This window comes from Mandrillus leucophaeus, unplaced genomic scaffold, assembly GCF_000951045.1.
Source record: "Mandrillus leucophaeus isolate KB7577 unplaced genomic scaffold, Mleu.le_1.0 Scaffold150, whole genome shotgun sequence".
Taxonomy (NCBI): Eukaryota; Metazoa; Chordata; class Mammalia; order Primates; family Cercopithecidae; genus Mandrillus; species Mandrillus leucophaeus.
Genome location: NW_012101477.1, coordinates 4,760,837 through 4,782,180, shown reverse-complemented (window position 1 = coordinate 4,782,180; position 21,344 = coordinate 4,760,837). Strand labels below are relative to the sequence as shown.

General features: G+C 41.0%; 1 protein-coding gene across 1 annotated transcript in view; it reads right to left on the bottom strand.

Moving 5' to 3' along the window:
• The window catches only part of RBL1 (retinoblastoma-like 1), a 100,511-nt gene that overhangs the window by 47,491 nt on the left and 31,676 nt on the right, over nucleotides 1-21,344 (bottom strand). Inside the window, exons 8-13 of the mRNA XM_011975026.1 lie at nucleotides 18,984-19,170; nucleotides 18,001-18,167; nucleotides 12,924-13,036; nucleotides 12,328-12,431; nucleotides 4,104-4,241; nucleotides 1,207-1,371 (exon numbers count right to left, since the gene is read on the bottom strand). Of these exons, the coding sequence (XP_011830416.1) occupies nucleotides 1,207-1,371; nucleotides 4,104-4,241; nucleotides 12,328-12,431; nucleotides 12,924-13,036; nucleotides 18,001-18,167; nucleotides 18,984-19,170 (874 nt within the window). The remainder of the gene's footprint in view (nucleotides 1-1,206; nucleotides 1,372-4,103; nucleotides 4,242-12,327; nucleotides 12,432-12,923; nucleotides 13,037-18,000; nucleotides 18,168-18,983; nucleotides 19,171-21,344) is intronic.

The window sequence follows — 21,344 nt, the reverse complement described above, 5'->3', positions numbered from 1 at the left end:
GTGTGCCACCATGCCCGGCTAATTTTTTTGTATTTTTAGTAGAGACAGGGTTTCACCATGTTGGCCAGCCTGGTCTCGAACTCCTGACCTCAGGCAATCCACCCGCCTTGGCCTCCCAAAGTGCTGGGATTACAGTCATGAGCCACTGTGGCCGGCCTCTGTTTTTTATTTTTTAATTCTAAATGCCACTAATGAAAAGTGTTCAATCTTTATACAGACATTTGAAAAATTTTAAATAAGTTTAACGGTTTCCTAGACATGATACCAAAAAGCACAAGCAGAAGAAAAAAATATCTGAATTGGACACCATCAAAATTAAAAATATTTGCATTTCAAAGACACCATCAAGAAAGTGAAGACAGGCCAGGCGCAGTGCCTCATACCTGTAATCCCAGCACTTTGGAAGACCATCCTAGCTAACACGGTGAAACCCCTTCTCTACTAAAAATACAAAGAAATTAGCTGGGCGTGGTGGTGGGTGCCTATAGTCCCAGTTACTCGGGAGGCTGAGGCAGAGAATTGCTTGAACCGGGAGGCAGACGTTGCAGTGAGCCGAGATTGCGCCACTGCACTCCAGCCTGGGTGACAGAGCAAGACTCTGTCTTAAAAAAAGAAAAACAGAAAGAAAAAAAAATTAGCCGGGTTTGGGTGTGGTGGTATGTGCCTGTGGTCTCAGCTACTTGAGAGGCAGAAGGGCCGTTTGGGCCGAGGAAGTTGAGGGTGCAGTCAGTGTGCCACGTTTGCAACACTGCACACCAGCCCGGGCAACAGAGGGAAACCCCACCTTAAAAAAAAAGAGGAAATGAAATACTGATACATTCTACAACATGGATGAACCTTAAAAACATTATGCTAAGTGACAGACACCCAGTCAAAAGGAACTACATTTTTATGATTCCATTTATATGAAATGTCTAGAATAGGCAAATTTACGGAGACAGAAAGTAGATTAGCAGTTACTTAGAGCTAGGGAGAAGATACAGGGGTAGGGAAGTGATAGCTAAAGGATGTACGTTTCTTTTTGAAGTGATGAATATATTCTAAAATTGTGGTTATGGCTGCACATATCTATTTATATACTAAAACCACTGAATTGTACACTTAAAATGGGTAAACTGTATGGCATAGGAATTATCTCTCAATAAAGCTATTTTATTTTTTTTTATTTTTTTTAATGATAGGATTATCAGCCTTGCCCAGACTCACTTCTTCACAGGTAGGAACTTTGTTTGCAGAAACCTGGAGAGCCTCCCATAGTGCAGAATCATGACTCCATGCTAAACTCTCCAAAATCTGTTCTTCAATGCTGTTCAGGTGTTTCACCATGTCCCTCGAGAGCCCCTCTTCTGAGCGGATCACCACCTCAATAACCTGCAGAGGAGAAAGGTGAGAAGGCAATGTGGTTTCAAGCAGTTAGTTCTAGTCTGGACTTGCATGTAGGACTAGCTGTGGCTTTCTTCTTCTTTTTGAGACAGAGTTTCCCTCTATTGCCCAGGCTGGAGAGCAGTGGTGCGATCTTGGCTCACTGGTGCGATCTCTGCCTCACGGGTTCAAATGATTCTCCTGCCTCAGACTCCCGAGTAGCTGGGATTACAGGCACCTGCCACCACACCTGGCAAATTTTTGTAGATTTTAGTAGAGCTGAGGTTTCACCATGTTGGCCAGGCTGGTCTAGAACTCCTGACCTCAGGTGATCTGCCCGCCTAGGCCTCCCAAAGTGTTGGGATTACAGGTGTGAGTCACTGCACCCGGCCACTGTGGCCTTATTCTGTGGCACAGAACCAAAATCATCTTTGAACCATAATTCTGTGGCTTACTAACATCTTCTAATTTATAAAGGAGCTTTTAAGTTCTTTAAAATATGTTCACATACATTTCTGTTTTTCACGTTTTATTTTATAAATGACAACCTGAGGCAATGATAGGTGATAACTGGTCAACAGCCTAACAGTGGGAGAAGTCAGGTGTCAGGTTTCAAGTCTAGTTCTATTTTAAATGTATTGTTCCTTTCCAGACTATTTTTTCCACTAACTCAAAATAACAGAATGAATGAACTATTTAAAGTGACTTTGCTTATATATACTATAATTCTATTTTAATAAGGGAAGTATCCAGAATAAAGTTTATATACATAAAATATTAATAATAGGAGTAATAATTAGATTATGATGTATGACTTTAATATCCACATTTATTTATTTATTTATTTTGAGACGGAGTCTTGCTCTGTTGCTCAGGCTGGAATGCAATGGCGCCATCTCAGCTCACTGCAATCTCTGCCTCCCAGGTTCAAGCCATTCTCCTGCCTTAGCCTCCCAGGTAGCTGGGACTACAGGCACGTGCCACGATGCCCGGCTAATTTTTTGTATTTTTAGTAGAGATGGGGTTTTGCCATATTAGCTAGGATGGTGTCAATCTCCTGATCTCATGATCTGCCTGCCTCGGCCTCCCAAAGTGCTGGGATTATAGGCGTGAGCCATTGCGCCCGGCCCACATTTATGTTTATGATTTTCTTCAAGCAGCACACATCGTTTATGTCGTTTAAAAAAACAAAGGAGGGCGACACAGTGACTCATGCCTGTAATCCCAACACTTTGGGAGGCCACAGTGAGAGGATTGCTTAAGCCCAGGAGTTCGAGACCAGCCTGGGCAACATAGTGAAACCGAGTCTCTACAAAAAAAAAGGCATTTAGCTTCTTGAATAAAATAAGGATGTTACAAATAAAAACAAATTAGTATGAGGTTGTTGACAAAACTAAACTTTTTCCTAATGGCAAAAGTTGAATATATACATTAACATTAAAGTAAGTGTATAGTAGAATCACTTCTCCCTAAGAAACCTAAAAATACTTTAATCACACTCAATAATTCACAGAGATAAGCTTTCCAATGACCTACATTTTCTACAACTTTAATTCAGGCATACTTTAGGTATAAAAATTTAACTCTTCAAACCAATTTTTCTATCACCAGTAGAAAAGTAGCCTAGATGACTAAATATTAACTAAATCATGCCAAGAAGCATAACAGTAGCATTAGTCTTAAATTTCGATACTATGTAACATTAAACGTTATTGACTGTGATGACTAAATGTTATTGAGGGTGATGATGTAGTTCAATAGCTATGACCTCTGTTTTATTTTGAAAAGATAATAAAAATAGTTGTAGTAAGAAAAATACTTAAGATTCATTCACACTGAATTAGCTCAAACTTGGGGAAGAAGCATAATCTATTATTACAGCTTTATTAGTTAGACTATCACCAAAATCAATTTTAGGTCTTTTTTCCTCTTGGTAGAAAGTGTTTTTTGTTCTTCACCACGCATTTGTTTAACAGGATTATAATTTTCATTCATAAATAGGGAAAATATGAAGTTAAGTACTAGCTCCAGGTCATATTTTCAAGTCTGTGATAACAAAGGAACTGAAGCTATAAGATTGACTTAATTTACTGATATTCTCACCTTCTCTCTCTCCTTTTTTTTGTTTGAAACAAGGTCTTGCTTAGGTGCCCAGGCTGGAGTGGTGTGGTGGCACAATCATAGCTCACTGTAACCTCAAACTCCTGGACTCAAGCCATCCTCCAGCCTCAGTTTTCCTAAGTGCTGGGATTATAGATGTGAGCCACTGTATTGTCAACTGTCTCTTGTGTTCCTGGTTTCACCCAAAAGGAATATATATTATCATTTTTTTTTCTTGAGACAGAATTTTGCTCTTGTCGTCTAGGCTGGAGTGCAAACCTCCACCTCCCAGGCTCAAGCAATTCTCCTGCCTCAGCCTCCTGAGCAGCTGAGATTACAGGTGCTCGCCACTATGCCCGGCTACTTTTTTTTGGTATTTTTAGTAGAGATGGAGTTTCACCATGTTGGCCAGGCTGGTCTCGAACTCCTGACCTCAGGTGATCCTCCCACCTTGGCCTTCCAAAGTGCTGGGATTACAGGCATGAGCCACCGTACCCAGCCAGGAATATATATTTTCAGAACACATCTGGAAACATTTTCCAGATATCACAACAGTGTTTTTCTTCAGCACTAAGATAAATACAATGTTTCTGTGAGAAACACTGTTTTCATCTCATAACAGAACTTTGTTTTCATCTTACCTTATAAAAGTAAAATGGTTGCAAGTTGAGAACTTCAATAATCCAAGGAAAAGTACGAGGTGAGCTATAGGCAAAGAGCACAATTTCCAAACAACAAGCCATCAAGGAATGATGAAATATATCTTGCTCTAAAAGAACCTGGGGGAAGAGAAAGACCACAGTTTAATATTCTTCAGCAATTTCAGTCTTTGCCATTGTACAAAGAAAACTATGGAAACAAGAAACAATAACGTGCAAATTATATTATACTAGATTACTGGAGATAAAAATTTGAGTTCTCAAACTGGTAGTTTTCCTGTAATACCTAATCTTGCTCAGTGGTAGGTAATAAATTTAAATAAGGTGTACATAACAATCTGCTTTGAAATCTGAACAAATAATATGTCAGTATTCCCATCAACAGAAAAGCATGAGAATTGGTTGTTTTTTTTTCTTAATGATAGTTAATTGTTTTGTCAACATAAGGATTTATTTATCAAAACAGAAATGAAAGGTAATATGCCACAGTTTAGACAAAAATGTTTAGAAAAAGAAATATTTCACTGAGAAAATAAAAGTCCTACTTTACCATTACATTTAATATAAGTTTTCAGTTTTAAAAACAGTGTTTGTTGCCTTCTTTCTTTCAAATATCACCCCAGATTGGCTGAGCGTGGTGGCTCTCCCCTGTAATCTCAGCACTTTGGGAGGCCGAGGCAGGTGGATTACTTGAGGTCAGGAGTTCAAGACCAGCTTGGCCATCATAGTGAAACCCCGTCTCTACTAAAAATACAAAAATTAGCTGGGTGTGGTGGCGCATGCCTGTAATCCCAGTTACTCCGGAGGCTGAGGCAGTGGAATCACTTAAACCTGGGAGGCAGAGGTTGCAGTGAGCCGAGATCACGCCACCACACTCCAGACTGGGTAACAGAGCGAGACTCAGTCTCAGAAAAAACAAAAAACAAAAAAACCAAATATCACCCCAAATCAAGAGAGGATAAAAAACAGAAACTCCATCATCAGTTAAACTAGGAGTCATCTGTAACTGTAAACCACAATATATGAAGGATGACAAATTACTCAGCAGAAGGGATGATGGTCAAGCCTAAGGACCTGCAGTGAGACATTTAAAACAAATGAATCTGTTCTAAAAGACATAGCAACTGAGGACACAGGCAGAATGGGAAGTAGGGGTGAAGCACTGGGTGGGTGATCTGAAAGTCTTAGGATCCTCAGGTCCCCACACAACTCCCACTCTATGGGATCAGATGACAGACCTCTATTCTGTCTCCAAAGGAATCTACAGGATTATTCTCCAGAGAAATTGAACTGAAGACTCAGAGGTAGAGAACATCAGGCACAGAAAAGACTAAGGTTTTAGTCTTTAGAGACTCTGCAGACTGAACCATAAGACCAAATTTCCCTTCCTTCTTCTGATCCACAACACCAGCAGCCAGGCAAGATGTTAACAGATATGTCTCTGGCGAAACTGAGACATTCCAGAAAAGTTTTATGGGCACCAGCGGATGAGATTCTCTAACACTCTGTGATCATCTGAGGTCAATGGACTTTTTATTTCCACTCTTGAAATAAAAGAGCTTTGAAACAAACTTTCACTGCCTCACTCACACAGCTTTGAACACAAGTTTTTGTGTCTCATTCAAATTTAAGTGGACAACCAAGAATTATCCGACATTTGAGGAAAACCTCTTAACTGAAAAACATAGGTCAAAACAAACAGAAAAGCGAGGTGCAGCAGCATGTACCTGTAGTCCCAGCTACTTGGGAAGCTGAGGCAGGAGGATCACTTGAACCCAGCAGTTGACACTAGCCTGAGCAACATAGCGAGACACCATCGTACTAAAAAAAAAAAGAAAAAAAAAAAGCCAGGTGCGGTGGCTCACGCCTGTAACCCCAGCACTTTGAAAGGCCGAGGCGGGTGGATTAGCTGAGGTCAGGAGTTCGAGACCAGCTTGGCCAACATGGTAAAACCCCATCTCTACCAAAAAATACAAAAATTTGCTGGGCGTGGTAGCATATGCCTATAATCCCAGCTACTCAAGAGGCTGAGGCAGGAGAATCGTTTGAATCCGTTGAGGCGAAGCTTACAGTGAGCCGAGATCACGCTACTGCACTCCAGCCAGGGCGACAGAGCGAGACTCTGTCCCCCTCCCCCGCCAAAAAAATTAAGGATCCGCTATCTGCAAATGCAGATTTTCGTGAAAACCCTTACAGGGAAGACCATCACCCTTGAGGTTGAACCCTTGAACACAACAGAAAATGTAAAGGCCAATATCCAGGATAAGGAAGGAATTCCTCCTGATCAGCAAAGACTGATCTTTGCTGGCAAGCAATTGGAAGATGTCTGACTACAACATTCAAAAGGAGTCTACTCTTCATCTTGTGTTGAGACTTCGTGGTGGTGCTAAGAAAAGGAAGAAGTCTTACACCACTCCCAAGAAGAATAAGCACAAGAGAAAGAAAGAAGGTTAAGCTGGCTATCCTGAAATATTATAAGGTAGATGAGAATGGCAAAATTAGTTGCTTTCGTCGAGAGTGCCCTTCTGATGAATGTGGTGCTGGAGTGTTTATGGCAAGTCACTTTGACAGACATTATTGTGGCAAATGTCTGACTTACTGCTTCAACAAACCAGATGTCAAGTAACTGTGTATGAGTTAATAAAAAACATAAACTAACATTTTAAAAAAATTAAAAATATTTTTTAAAAAGAGAGAAAAAAGGCTGGACACAGTGGCTCATACCTGTAATCCCAGCGCTTTGGGAGGCTGAGGTGGGTGGATCACCTGAGGTCAGGAGTTGGAGACCAGCCTGACCAACATGGAGAAACCCTATCTCTACTAAAAATACAAAAGTAGCCAGGTGTGGTGGCGCATCCCTGTAATCCCAGCTGCTCGGGAGACTGAGGCAAGAGAATCGCTGGAATCTGGGAGGCGGAGGTTGTGGTAAGCCAAGATCTTACCATTGCACTCCAGCCTGGGCAACAAGAGTGAAACTCTGTCTCAAAAAAAAGAAAGAAAAAAAGAAAGAAAAAAGAAAGAGAGAAAAATGGAGAAAAATTCAGGAGAAACAGAGGTGAAGCAGTTAAGAAAACTTCAAATAAATCTAAATTAGTAACTTTAGAGAACATGAAAGAGAAATGAAAATGTAGTTGAAATTAAAAGTTCATTGGGACGAGATGAAAAGTTAAGTAAATATCTTTAAAAGTAGAATAAAAGAGATAAAGAAATGGAAAATAAGAGAAGAAATTAAGAAGGTCAATTCAGAAGGTCCATCATCTGAAAAATAAAAGTTCCAGAAAGATAAATCAGTGGGCAATATATCATCTAAGAAATAACACAATAAAATGACCAAAACTGCAGGGCATAAATTTCCAGACTAAATGGGCAACTCTGTGGGAATGACAAATACATGAATGAAAAAAACACAGTCAGATACATTTTTACAAATTTAAGAATATCAGTGATAAAAGATAAAGATTCCAGAAAAAAAAACAGGTCACATACTAAGTGAGAATGCGAATGTCACTGGACTTCTCATTAGTAACAGTGGAATTTATAATAGAAAATAATGCAACAGTGCCTTCAAACTCATAAAGGAAAATGATTGTCAGTCTAAAATTATTTTCTTTTTTTAAGTTAATTTTTTGTTTTTAGGGATGGGGTCTTGTTATGTTGCCTAGGTTGGAGTACAGTAGCTATTCACAGTACAATCATCCTACACAGTGTACATACAGTACATACTACAACCTCAAACTCCTGGGCTCAAGCAATCCTCTTGTCTCAGCCTCCCACCAATCTTTTTTTCTTTTTTTGTCTGAGATGGAGTGTTGCTCTTGTTGCCCAGGCTGGAGTGCAATGGCGTGATCTCGGCTCACTGCAACCTGTCTCCTGGGTTAAAACGATACTGCCTCAGCCTCTCCCAAGTAGCTGGAATTACAGGCATGTGCCACCACGCCTGGTTAATTTTGTATTTTTTAGTAGAGACAGGGTTTCACCATGTTGGTCAGGCTGGTCTAGAACTCCTGACCTTAGGTGATCCACCTGCCTTGGCCTCCCAAAGTGTTGGGATTACAGGGGTGAGCCACAGCACCCGGCCTCTCCCACCAATCTTGAATTCTGTACATAGACAACTATCAATCAATTATGAGTCTAAAATAAAGGTACTTATGCAAAATCTTTAAAAGGGACTTTAAGTGAGGTAAGGTTTCTATACTTTACTTAAATTAGTTAAATGGCTATACAAAACAGCTATAAAACAAAAAAAACCTTTACAAGGCTCTAAAAAATGTTCAAGTTACCACAGGAAGGGAGGAAAAAGAAAATAAAATTTAAAAAAAGAGTGAGAACAAAGAGAAAACAAAAATAAAATGGCAGACTTAAGCACTAACATAACAATTACTAAATGTAAGTCATCTAAATTTACTAATTAAATGACAGAGATTAGCAAAGATTAGGAAAAAAAAATGACCCAACTATATACTGACTATAAGAAATTCACTTCAAAGATCACTTGAAAAAGGATGAAAAAAAATATGCCACGCAAACATTAATGAAAAGAAGGCAGGAGTGGTTGTGCATAAACATCAGGTAGATTTCAGAGCAAAGAAAATTACCATGGACAGAGAGGAACATTTTATTTATTTATTTAATTTTTAATTTTTTTTTTTTGAGCTAGAGTCTCACTCTGTTGCCCAGGCTGGAGTGCAGTGGTGCAATCTTGGCTCACCACAACCTCCGCCTCCCAGGTTCAAGCGATTCTCCTGTCTCAGCTTCCCGAGTAGCTGGGATTACAGGTGCATGCCACTATGCCTGGCTAATTTTTGTATTTTTAGTAGAGACGGGGTTTCACTATGTTGGCCAGGCTGGTCTCGAACTGCTGACCTTGTGATCCACCCAGCTTGGCCTCCCAAAGTGCTGGGATTACAGGCGCGAGTCACCGTGTCCAGCCTTATTTATTTATTTTGAGATGCAGTCTTGCTCTGTCTTCCAGGCGGGAGTGCAGTGGTGTGATCTTGGCTCACTGCAACCTCTGCCTCCCGGGCTCAAGCAATTCTCCTGCTTCAGCCTCCCAAGTAGGTGGGATTGCAGGCACCTGCCACCATGCCCGGCTAATTTTGTATTTTTATTTATTTGTTTTTTTGAGATGGAGTCTCACTCTGTTGCACAGGGTGGAGTGCAGTGGTGCGATCTTGGCTCACTGCAGCCTCCACCTCCTGGGTTCAAGCTATTCTCCTGTCTCAAACTCCTGAGTAGCTGGGACTATGGGCACTCACCACCACCCCTGGCTAATTTTTGTATTTTTAGTTGAGATGGGGTTTTGCCATGTTGGTCAGGCTGGTCTCGAACTCCTGACCTCAGGTGATCCACCTGCCTCGGTCTCCTAAAGTGCTGGGATTAGAGATGTAAGCCACCATGCTCAGCCTTTTATATTTTTAGTAGAGACCGTGTTTCGCCATGTTGGCCAGGCTGGTCTCGAACTACTGACCTCAGGTGATCCACCTGCCTCAGTCTCCCAAAGTGCTGGGATTACAGGCGTGAGCCACTGCGCCTGGCCAGGGAGTAACATTTTATAATGATTACAGAGTCAATTCATTAAGAAGGCAGACAGCAATCCTAAATGTGTAAGCATCAAACAGCAGAGCTTCAAAATATGTGGAGAAAAGCTGACAGACTTGAAAGAAATAGACAAATCTACAATCATACATGAATACTTCAACATCCTCTATCAACAACTGATATAACAACTAGACTGGAAATCATGAAGAATATAAAATAACAACATCAACCAACAAGATAAAATTGACATTTACAGAATACTCCATCCGAACATAGCAGAATACAGCAGATCCTTGAATAACAACATTTCGCTCAACATCATTTTGTCATAACAATGAAAAATAACGGATTCCCAGCTGGGGCCACTGTATGAAATTTGTACATTCTCCTATGTCTGCATGAGCTCTCTCTGGGTACTCTGGTTTCTTCTTACATTTCAAAGATATGTACATTAGCTTAACTGACGTATCTAAATTGTGACAGTGTAAGTGTGGGGGTGTGTGTGTCCTATGATGAAATGGTGTCCTGACTAGGGTTGGGTCCCGCCTTTCATCTTGAGCTGCTGAGGTAGGCTCCAGCCACTCATGACCCTGAACAGGAATAACTGGGTAAGTAATAATCTTCCTTATTTTTATTACTCTTTCTCTTATTTATTTCAACGTTTAACATTGTAAGTGTTTTGTCTTTATTTAGAAGTTTGGTGATGTTTTTGTGACTAGACATATGCCAAAGGAACTTAAACTCTTGTTTATATCAGTTAGCCTACGGTAAAATTGGTTTCATTGTGTGTTGTTTTTGCTTGAAGTCACTGTTTCCAAGAACCTACTGACAAGGTTAAATGTGAGGATTTACATTCTTTTCAAGTGGCCACAGAACATTCACCATGATAAACCATATCCTGGGCTACAAAATAACTAAAACAAATTGAAAAGAATTGAATTCATACAGAGTATGTAGAAGTGGAAACAGTAATGGCTGAGAGGAGTAAGTGTAACTAACTATAAACCGGTAGCAGGAAGGAGATCTTTAACAGTTCAGTATCTTTATTTTGGTGATGGTTACATAATCTATGCATATGATACAATTTTATACACACACACACATACACACTGTTTTAATGTCAATTCCCCAGTTCTGATACTGCAGTATATAAAACTGTAACCATTGGGGAAACTGGATATAGGATGTGTGGGACTTCTCTGTACTACTTTTGCAACTTTCTGTGAATCTGGAATTATTTCAAAATAAAAAGTTGGCCGGGTGCAGTGGCTCACACCTATTACCCCAGCACTTTGGGAGGCTGAGGCAGGTGGATCACGAGGTCAGGAGTTCAAGACCAGCCTGGCCAAGATGGTGAAACCCTGTCTCTACTAAAAATACAAAAAAATTAGCCGAGTGTGGTGGCGAGTGCCTGTAATCTTGCCTGGAATCTTGGGATTCCAGCTAGTCGGAAGGCTGTGGCAGAGAATTGCTTGAACTCAGGAGGCGGAGGTTACAGTGAGCTGAGATTGTGCTACTGCACTCCAGCCTGGGCGACAGAGCAAGACTACATATCAAAATAAATAAATAAATAAATAAAAATTAAAAAATTAAAAAAAAATAAAGTTAAAAAATTTACTTCTTTCAGCTAGGTGAGGTGGCTGTAATACTAGCACTTTGGGAGGCTGAGGCGGGCAGATCACTTGAGGTCAGGAGTTCAAGACCAGCCTGGCCAACATGGTAAAACGCTGTCTTTACTAAAAATACAAAAATTAGCCAGGCGTGGTGGTGGGCACCTGTAACCCCAGCTACTCGGGAGGCTGAGGCATGAGAATCGCTTGAACCCAGGAGATGGGAGGTTGCAGTGAGCCAAGATCGTGCCACTGCACTCCAGCCTAGGCGACAGAGCAAGACTCAGTCTAAAAAAAAAAAAAAAAAATATATATATATATATATATGTATATTTACTTATTTCTGAGAAAGCCATGGGATTGTATGCACCATCAAGATTATTAGTGTAAACTATGAAAGAGAAAGACACAGAATCCAGGAAAAAGAGACACCAACACAGAAAATATATGAAAAAAATCTCCAGGTAAACACAAAGAGAAATTCTATTACAATAGTTACGCAGCATCCTTAAGACATCAACCTGTTCCTATTGGGATAGAAAGTTAGAAGACTCCAAGACTGCCTGCAGAGGGAAATAATGAAGGAAGAGGAAACAAAGATCATATGATAGGTTTGAATTTGTAGAAAAATTCTTTTATACAGCTTATTGGAGAGAGTGGTCTGACTTGGTCAAATAGTTAAAGAACCAAAACAAACCGCCCCCCCTCCCCCCACCATTTTATAATCCAAAATCCTTGGAAGGTATGGACAAATGTCTTAACTAACAGTTGCTTTAACAGATGGAGGGATCACTAGCTGGGAATGAAGGACAAAAACAAAAAACAAAAAAAAAAAACTTAAAACACACTGATGTGTACCAAAGATGAACTTTATGTTATTTCACATTTCTGCCTAGATGTGATTAGCCTTGCATGTGCTAAAGTCAACTAAATGTCATCCTGGCCAAGTGTGTCCTAGATTGGTGACCCCCACAATGCCTTACAGAGCCTCTCAAAACACTGCTTCCAGGCTGCGACTTTTGGACCTTGCCAGTAGCACAGAGAGTGGATTTACTTACTGACATGTCCATTCCATGAAGTCTTCGTGTTTCCTGAACCATTACGGTCTCTAGTATTTTATAATACAAAATTTCTGCCAGCTTTAGTCTGTTTACAGCAAAGTCTATTGGGGAAATACAGAGAAAACATGTGTTAATGAATTTTAGTTGTTAAGGACTGAAAAGCAAAAATTATACATAAACTTAAATCTGATACATTAAGAATAGCAGGGTAGCCCGGGAGTGGTGGCTCACACCTGTAATCCTAGCACTCTGGGAGGCCTAGGAGAGCAGATCACCTGAGGTCCGGAGTCTGAGACCAGCCTGACCAACACGGTGAAACTCCGTCTCTACTAAAAATACAAAATTAGCCGGTGTGGTGGTGGGTGCCTGTAATAGCAGCTACTTGGTAGGCTGAGGCAGGAGAATTGCTTGAACCTGGGAGGAGGAGGTTGCAGTGAGTCAAGATCGCGTCACTGTACTCCAGCCTGGGCAACTCGGTCTCAAAAAAAAAAAAAAAGAAAGAAGAATAACGGGAGAGGAAAAAACTTGAATTTCTAATTTTGGGGGGATTACTTATTTTCAATGCTATGCCAACTTTAGTTTTCTTTTCTTACCTATGTGAGATCCTGGCTGTTCATCTGTTGATTGAGTATAGTGTTGGCAGAAAGTCTCTCCCATTCCTTTTAGTATTTTCATAATGTTTTCCATAGGATTACGCACACAAGATCTACAAAATACAAGAGGACCCTAATTATAAAAACAAACAAACAAACAAACAAAAAAACAATTCTACACCACAGTATTAACATGCCTTCTTTTTTTTTGTTTTTTTGAGACGGGGTCTCACTCTGTTCCCCAGGCTGGAGTGCAATGATGCGATCTCAGCTCACTGTAACCTCTGCCTCCCAGGTTTAAGCGATTCTCCCGTCTCAACCTCCCAAGTAGCTGGGATTACAGGCGCGCGCCACCACACCTGGCTAATTTTTGTAGTTTTAGTAGAGATGGGTTTCACCATGTTGCCCAAGCTGGTCTAGATCTCCTGACCTTGTGATCCACCCACCTCAGCCTCCCAAAATGCTGGGGTAATAGGTGTGAGCCACCATGCCCGGCCAACATGCCTTCTTTCAAGAATTGGTTTTTAGCAGCCAAAGTTGTATTCCCAGTTGGAAATCTACATATGTAAACAAAGCTTTATATGATAACATATTTTAACATGTAAATTACATAATAAAAATACAGATTGTATACACATGTAATATAACTTTGCTGCTGTAAGTTTGACCATATTATGTACCCTATATGAGTGGAATCATGCAGTATTTTGTCTTTTTGTGATTGACTAACTTCATTTAACATAATGTACTAAAGGTTCATCCATGTTGTAGCAAATGGCAGGATTTCCTTCTTTTATAAGGCTGAATAATATTCCATCTCATATCTATATCTATATGTGTATCTATATATATACACACACACACAAATACACACACAGTATTTTCTTTCTCTATTAATGGACACTTAAGGTGTTTCCACATCTTGGTTATTGGGAATAATGCTGCAGTGAACCTGACGTGCAAATATCCCTTTGAGATGCTGTTTTTAATTCTTTTGGATGTATACCCAGAAGTGGTATTGCTGAGTCATATGGTACTTCTATTTTTAATTTTTTGAGGAACCTCCATACTGTTTTCCATAGTGGCTGCACCACTTTACAATTCTACTAACAGTGTGTAAGGGTTCCTATTTCTCCACATCCTTACCAACACCTGCTATTTTGGGTTTTTTGGGGTGATGAGTGGGAAGTGGCTATGCTGATATGTGAGGTATTATCTCATTGTGATTTTGATTTGCAACTCCCTGATAAGTGATATCAGATATTTTTTTCATATGCTTTTGGCCAGTTGCATATATTCTTTGGAGAAATATCTACTCAATCCTTTATACATTTTTAAATTGAGTTATTTGTTGTTCTTGAGTTTTAGGAGTTCTTTACATATTCTGAGTATGAACCCCTCATCTAATATACGGTTTACAATTACTTTTCCCATTCTATAGGCTGTTTTTTTACTCTGTTGATTGTTTTCTTTGCTATGTTAAAGCTTTCAGGTTTGAGGCTGGGCATGGTGGCTCATACCTATATTCCCAGCACTTCGGGAGGCCAAGGTGGGCAGATCACTTGAGGCCAGGAGTTGGAGACCAGCCTGGCCAACATGGTGAAACCCTGTCTCTACTAAAAATACAAAAATTGGCCAGGCCTGGTGGCTAACACCTGTTGTAATCCCAGCACTTTTGGAGGCCAAGGTGGTGGATTACTTGAGGTCAGCAGTTCAAGACCAGCCTGACCAACATGGTAAAACCCCATCTCTACTAAATACAAAAAATTAGCTGGGCATGGTGGTGCATGCCTGTCATCCAGCTACTTGGGAGGCTGAGACAGAAGAATCAATTGAACCTGGGAGGTGGAGGTTGCAGTGAGCTGAGATCGAGCCATTGCACTCCAGCCTGGGCAATAAGAGCGAAACTCTCTCAAAACAAAACAAAACAAAACAAAAAAAATGTTGGGCGTGGTGGCTTATGCCTATAATCCCAGCACTTCAGGAGGCCAAGGCAGGAGGATCATGAGGTCAGGAGATTGAGAACATCCTGGTCAAGACGGTGAAACCCCATCTCTACTAAAAATACAAAAATTAGCTGGGCATAGTGGCAGGTGCCTGTAGTCCCAGCTAGAGGCTGAGGCAGGAAAATTGCTTGAACCTGGAAGGCAGAGTTTGCAGTGAGCCGAGATCACGTCATTGCATTCCAGCCTGGTGACAGAGCAAGACTACATTCCAAAACAAATAAACAAACAAACAATGGCCACAATGGCTAAGTTTTATTTATTTTGTTTTTTGTAAAGATGAGGTCTTGCTATGTTGCCCGGGCTAGTCTCAAACTCCTGAGCTCAAGCAAAACACCCACCCTGGCCTCTCAAAAAGTCCTGGGATTACAGGTATGTGCCATTGCACCTGGCCTCTAATATAGATATCTTAACAATATTAACTCTTCCAGTCCACAAACACAGATGTCTTTCTTTTCTTTTTTTTTTCGAGATAGGGTCTCGCTCTGTTGCCCAGGTTAGAGTACAATGGTGTGATCATGGCTGAGCTCAAGCGACTCTCCCATCTCAGCCTCCCAAGTAGCTGGAATGCATATCACCATGACTAATTTTTAAATTTTTTCTGAGAGACAGGGTCCCATCATGTTGCTCAGGCTGGTCTTAAACTCCTGGGCTCAACTGATCCTCTTGCCTCAGCGTCCCAAAGTGCTGCAATTACAGGCATGAGCCACAACACCCAGTGTTGCCATTTGTGTCTAGACTTTTTTTTCTTTTGCATTCTGTACTTCCTTCTTTTCCCTTATTGACATATTTGTATAGTTGCTTTGTCACTGCTTTTCAACTTACTCATGTTTGAACAGTAGTTCAATCCAGATCTATTTACTCAAATGATATGGAAGGTAGATCCAGGACAGTCTTCCTACCTTACCGGCAGTATGCTTTTCTTCTGAGCTATTTCTGAGGCTGGAGATTGTTCCGTCTACTTTCTTGTATCCCGAACGTTTGAGGAATGGGGGAGAGCTCAGCTATGTTCAGCTTTTCTTGGAGAACTAGGGTTTTGCTTTGTCTTCTGAGATTTAGTTAAATACTCCCATTCCAGGGTTCACCATTCCTAGTCAGGGACGTCTAGTTATATGAGGATCTCTCCCCCATATCATCATGGAATGTTGGAAAATGGCAGCCCTTGGCAGTTATTTATATTCTGCTGGGATCTTGGTGGTGGTACATATAAACTTTTCACTTGGGGAGATTTGTATGACTTTTTATCTGTCTGCCTGCTCCCCCATTTGTTTCTCTCCAAATCTGAAGTATTGATGAGAATTCTCAAGATCTATCACTATACCCTCTTTCTCCAACACTGCTTAGGGATAGGGATACCAGAATCATCAATTTTCTTTTTGATCTCTACTTTGGAAATTTATGTCATGAAATCATCTCTCTCTCCTCATTTGGTTGCCACTGATAAATATTTTGCTGGTTTTTACTATTCTCTTATTTTATTAGGTATTAGGAAAGAAGGTTCTCTGATCTGGCTTCATTCTACCATCTTTACCAGGAATCATGCTTCCTCAAAAAAGAAAAAGTCCGGGCGCGGTGGCTCAAGCCTGTAATCCCAGCACTTTGGGAGGCCGAGACGGACGGATCACGAGGTCAGGAGATCGAGACCATCCTGGCTAACCCAGTGAAACCCCGTCTCTACTAAAAAAATACAAAAAACTAGCCAGGCGAAGTGGCGGGCGCCTGTAGTCCCAGCTACTCGTGAGGCTGAGGCAGGAGAATTGCTTGAACCCAGGAGGTGGAGGTTGCAGTGAGCTGAGATCCGGCCACTGCACTCCAGCCTCCATCTCAAAAAAAAAAAAAAAAAAAAAAAAACCTGTATAAAATTCCATTTTATGGGCTGGGCACGGTGGCTCATGCCTATAATCCCAGCACTTTGGGAGGCCCAGGAGGGCAGATCACCTGAGGTCGGGAGTTCAAGACCAGCCTGACCAACGTGGAGAAACCCCATCTCTACTAAAAATAAAAAATTAGCCGGGCATGGTGGCGCATGCCCGTAATCCCAGCTATTCAGGAGGCTGAGGCAGGAGAATCGCTTGAACCCACTAGGCAGAGGTTGTAGTGAGCCGAGATTGTGCCATTGCACTCCAGCCTGGGCAACAAGAGCAAAACTCTGTCTCAAAAATAAATAAATAAATAATTTCATTTTTATGGCTGTACCACCAATATGCAATTAGTCCCCTATCTAATGGACATTTAGAATCTAATGGACATTTAGAATGTCCCCATTTAAAATTAATGTATGCCCTTATATAGGTGATCTTTAGAAACAAACATAAAAATAAATTAAAAAATAAAGTCAATGTAAAATCAAAACATGCATAACTCAGGGGTAGTTAAAGAGTGAAATATCAGTGCTAAATAATCTTTAAGGTACACTTATTTCTAAAAGTCTATACTCCCATGAAATAACATTATATATAATTATTTTTAAGAGACAAGGTTGGCCTGGCATGGTCGCTCATGCCTGTAATCCCAGCACTTTGGGAGGCCAAGGCAGTTGGATCACTTGAGCTCAGAAGTTCAAGATCAGCCTGAGCAACATGGCAAAACCCTGTCTCTACAAAAAATATAAAAAATTAGGCATGGTGGCTTGCACCTGTAGTTCTAGCTACTTGGGGGACTCAGGTGGGAGAGTTGCTTGAGCCCAGGAGGTGGAGGCTGCAGTAAGCTGTGATTGCGGCACTGCACTCCAGCCTGGGAGACAGCGAGACCCTGTTTCAAAAAAAAAAAAAAAAGGGAGCGATAAGGTCTCCCTATCTTGGCCAAGCTGGAATTAGTCTCACTATGTTGGCCAAACTAGCTTCCCAAGTAGCTGGGATTACAGGTGTGTGCCACTGTGCCCGACTGTTATACATAATTTTTAATAAGTACTTCAATATGGTTTTAGGTCAATATATTTTGTGATTGAAATGGTATAGTAAAACTTGCCAGATGAACATCCACTATCTTGAGAATTCTGAATATACTAAAAACAGAATGGAATAAGAAATCTAATTTTAAAAAGACATTTGAAAAAATAACAGTATTATACATACTCAAAAATATTTGTAAGTTGGTCACTTGGTGCATTTTTCAGACCAGCCACAATACTCTGTAACCGGCTGACACTTTGGGTGGCTGATGCAACAGGAGTAATGACTGCTTCTTTTTCTCGTAAATATCTCCGTCCTGTCAGAGGGGTAGAAGGTGCAAATGACCTTTTCTGTCAGAAAAGAAAAATCTGTGAGTTTTTAAAAGTTACCATCTTCCTTATTATGTGTTTAATTCAGTGCATTTACCATCTTCTCTACTCATATTTAAAATATTCATGAAATTTTTAGCAATACTATGCTAATAACATCCTTATATTTGAATAACACTTTTTAAAAGCACTTTCTACCTATAATTTCATTTAATCTTCACACCACTGATTTGAAAGATAATGTATACATACTTCAATTTTATATACGAGGAAATAGGAACAGAGAAATTTAAAAACTTGTTTCAGTTGACTAAGTTAATGTCAAAGCTTGGACAAAAACTTAGGTTTTACTATGTTCTAGACAAGTGAATTTTCCATTAGATCTCTTCCTCCAACCCATTTTACACATAGATACAGGGTTAAGCCTTGGCCATTAACAATCAAGTCCAGAGTTTTATGGCTGAAGTTATAGAAAAACACATAGTTTGTGTCATGGGTAGGAAAGCAAGCTAAAATTTAAAGCAATGTAACAGAGGCTAAGTTGAAGCAAAGAAAGAACGGTAAGAAAGGAAAACTTCCTCTTCATGCCAAAAGACATATACTCTACTAATAAACCCAGGCATGCTCGGAAAATGGATATAAAATATGAAAATATTAAGAAATAAGGTAAAAATACTAAATGCCAGTTTTAAAAATTACCTTTTAAGGCTTTCATGGGAAATATGAATTAGTAGAAGAAACTCAAGATTTAACTTGAAAGATGCTTCTGCTGTTAGTAGAATCAGACACACAGAGAAAAAGATCATTCAAGATTGAGGCCAGGCTAGGTTATATTACTTTTTCAAAGTGTTGCTGAAGGTTATATTCCACATTAGCCTGTGCGGTCAGTTTCCCTAATGGGGTGTCACCAGTGAACTTTCGAGGTGTTCCAATTTCCTCTTCTGCGTCTGCCCCCAAAAAGATCCTCTCATCAAAATCACCAACAGTTAGAACATACTCTTCATACTCCTTATTCACTGCTTTGCTGCAAAGAGAATTATTATAAGCTGTAATACTAAGTTACACAATGGATTTATTTTGACTTGAAGATAGATTTAGTGTTTACAGCTTAGAAAATCTGACAACTTTCTAATTTTTATTAACTCTGCCCATCTAACAATATCAGAGGGTCCTACCTGATTATGGACATTCTTCACATTCACACAACCAATAAATTACTTTGAAAAGTGAGAGACTACATATACTTAATCTGAAAACTAGTTGAATCTAATTATGAAAATGGTTTCTGATCACTAAGGAAACAATAGTGGCTTTGAAATATGGCAGGTGGAGGTTGCAGTGAGCCAAGATTGCGCCACTGCCCTCCAGCCTGGCAACAGAGCAAGACTCCGTCTCAAAAAACAAAAGGGCCGGGCGCGGTGGCTCACGCCTGTAATCCCAGAATTTTGGGAAGCCGAGGTGGGCAGATCATGAGGTCAGGAGATCGAGACCATCCTGGCTAACATGGTGAAATCCCATCTCTACTAAAAATACAAAAAATTAGCCAGGTGTGGTGGCAGGCGCCTGTTGTCCCAGCTACTCAGGAGGGTGAGGCAAGAGAATGGCCTGAACCTGGGAGGTGGAGCTTGCAGTGAGCCAAGATCGCGTCACTGCACTCCAGCCTGGGCAACAGAGCTAGATTCCGTCTCAGAAAAAAAAAAAAATATGGGTACTGCCAACATGTGATTAGTGAAAGAATGTAAAGTGAAATACAGAGTCATTGGGTCCATTTATTAGTTTCTCAAGAGAACAGCTGTTTTTTGTTTGTTTGTTTTTCAGACAGAGTCTCACTCTGTCACCCAGGCTGGAATGCAGTGATGCGATCTTGGCTCACTGCAGCCTCTACCTCCTAGGTTTAAGCAATTCTCCTGCCTTAGCCTCCCGAGTAGCTGGGACTACAGGCTTGCACCACCATGCCCGGCTAGTTTTTGTACTTTTAGTAGAGATGGGGTTTCACCACATTGGCCAGGATAGTCTCGATCTCCTGACCTTGTGATCTGCCCACCTCAGTGTCCCAAAGTGCTAGGATTACAGGTGTGAGCCACCGCGCGCCTGGCCGAGTAGCTGTTTTAAATGCCAATTGGCTGGGTGTGGTGGGTCATGCCTGTAATCCTAGCACTTTGGGAGGCTATGGTGAGAGGATTGCTTGAGGCCAGGAATTCGAGGCCAGCCTGGGCAACACAGTGAGATCCCATCTCTAAAAAAATAAAAATAAAAATAAATATGTAAGTGTCAATGATTTTTTTTTTTTTTTTTTTGAGATGGAATCTTGCTCTGTCACCTAGGCTAGAGTGCACTGGTGTGATCTCAGCTCACTGCAACCTCTGCCTCTTGGGTTCAAGTGATTCTCCTGCCTCAGTCTTCCAAGCAGCTGGGATTACAGGTGTCACCACACCCAGATAATTTTTGTATTTTTAGAAGAGATGGGGTTTTACCATGTTGGCCAGGCTGATCTCAAACTCCTGACCTCAAGTGATCAGCCCACCCCGGCCTCCCAAAGTGTTGGGATTACAGGCGTGAGCCACCATGCCCGGCCTCTTTCTTTTTTTCTTGGTTTATTTTTGGAAACACGGTCTCGCTCTGTTACCCAGGCTGAAGTGTAGTGGTGCAATCATAGCTCACTGCAACCTCAATCTCCCAGATTAAAATGATCCTTCCACCTCAGTCTCCCAAGTAGCTGGGACTACAGGCTCACACCACTACGTCCAGCTGATTTGTGTATTTTTCGTAAAGACAGGGTTTCACCATGTTCCCCAGGCTGGTCTCCAACCTTCTGAGCTCAAGCGATCTGCCTGCCTTGGCCTTCCAAAGTGCTGGGATTACAGGTGTGAGCCACTGTGCCCAGCCTTGATTTTTATTTTTATTTGAGACGAGTCTTGCTCTGTTGCCCAGGCTGGAGTGCAGTGGTGCAATCTCAGCTCACTGCAACCTCCACCTCTTGGGTTCAAGCGATCCGCCTACCTCAGCCTCCCAAGTAGCTGAGACTACAGGCATGTGCCACCATGCCCAGCTAATTTTTCTATTTTTAGTACAGACCGGGTTTCACCATTTTGGCCAGGATGATCTCAATCTCCTGACCTTGTGATCTGCCTGCCTCGGCCTCCCAAAGTGCTAGGATTATAGGCATGAGCCACCGCGCGCCTGGCCGGGTAGCTGTTT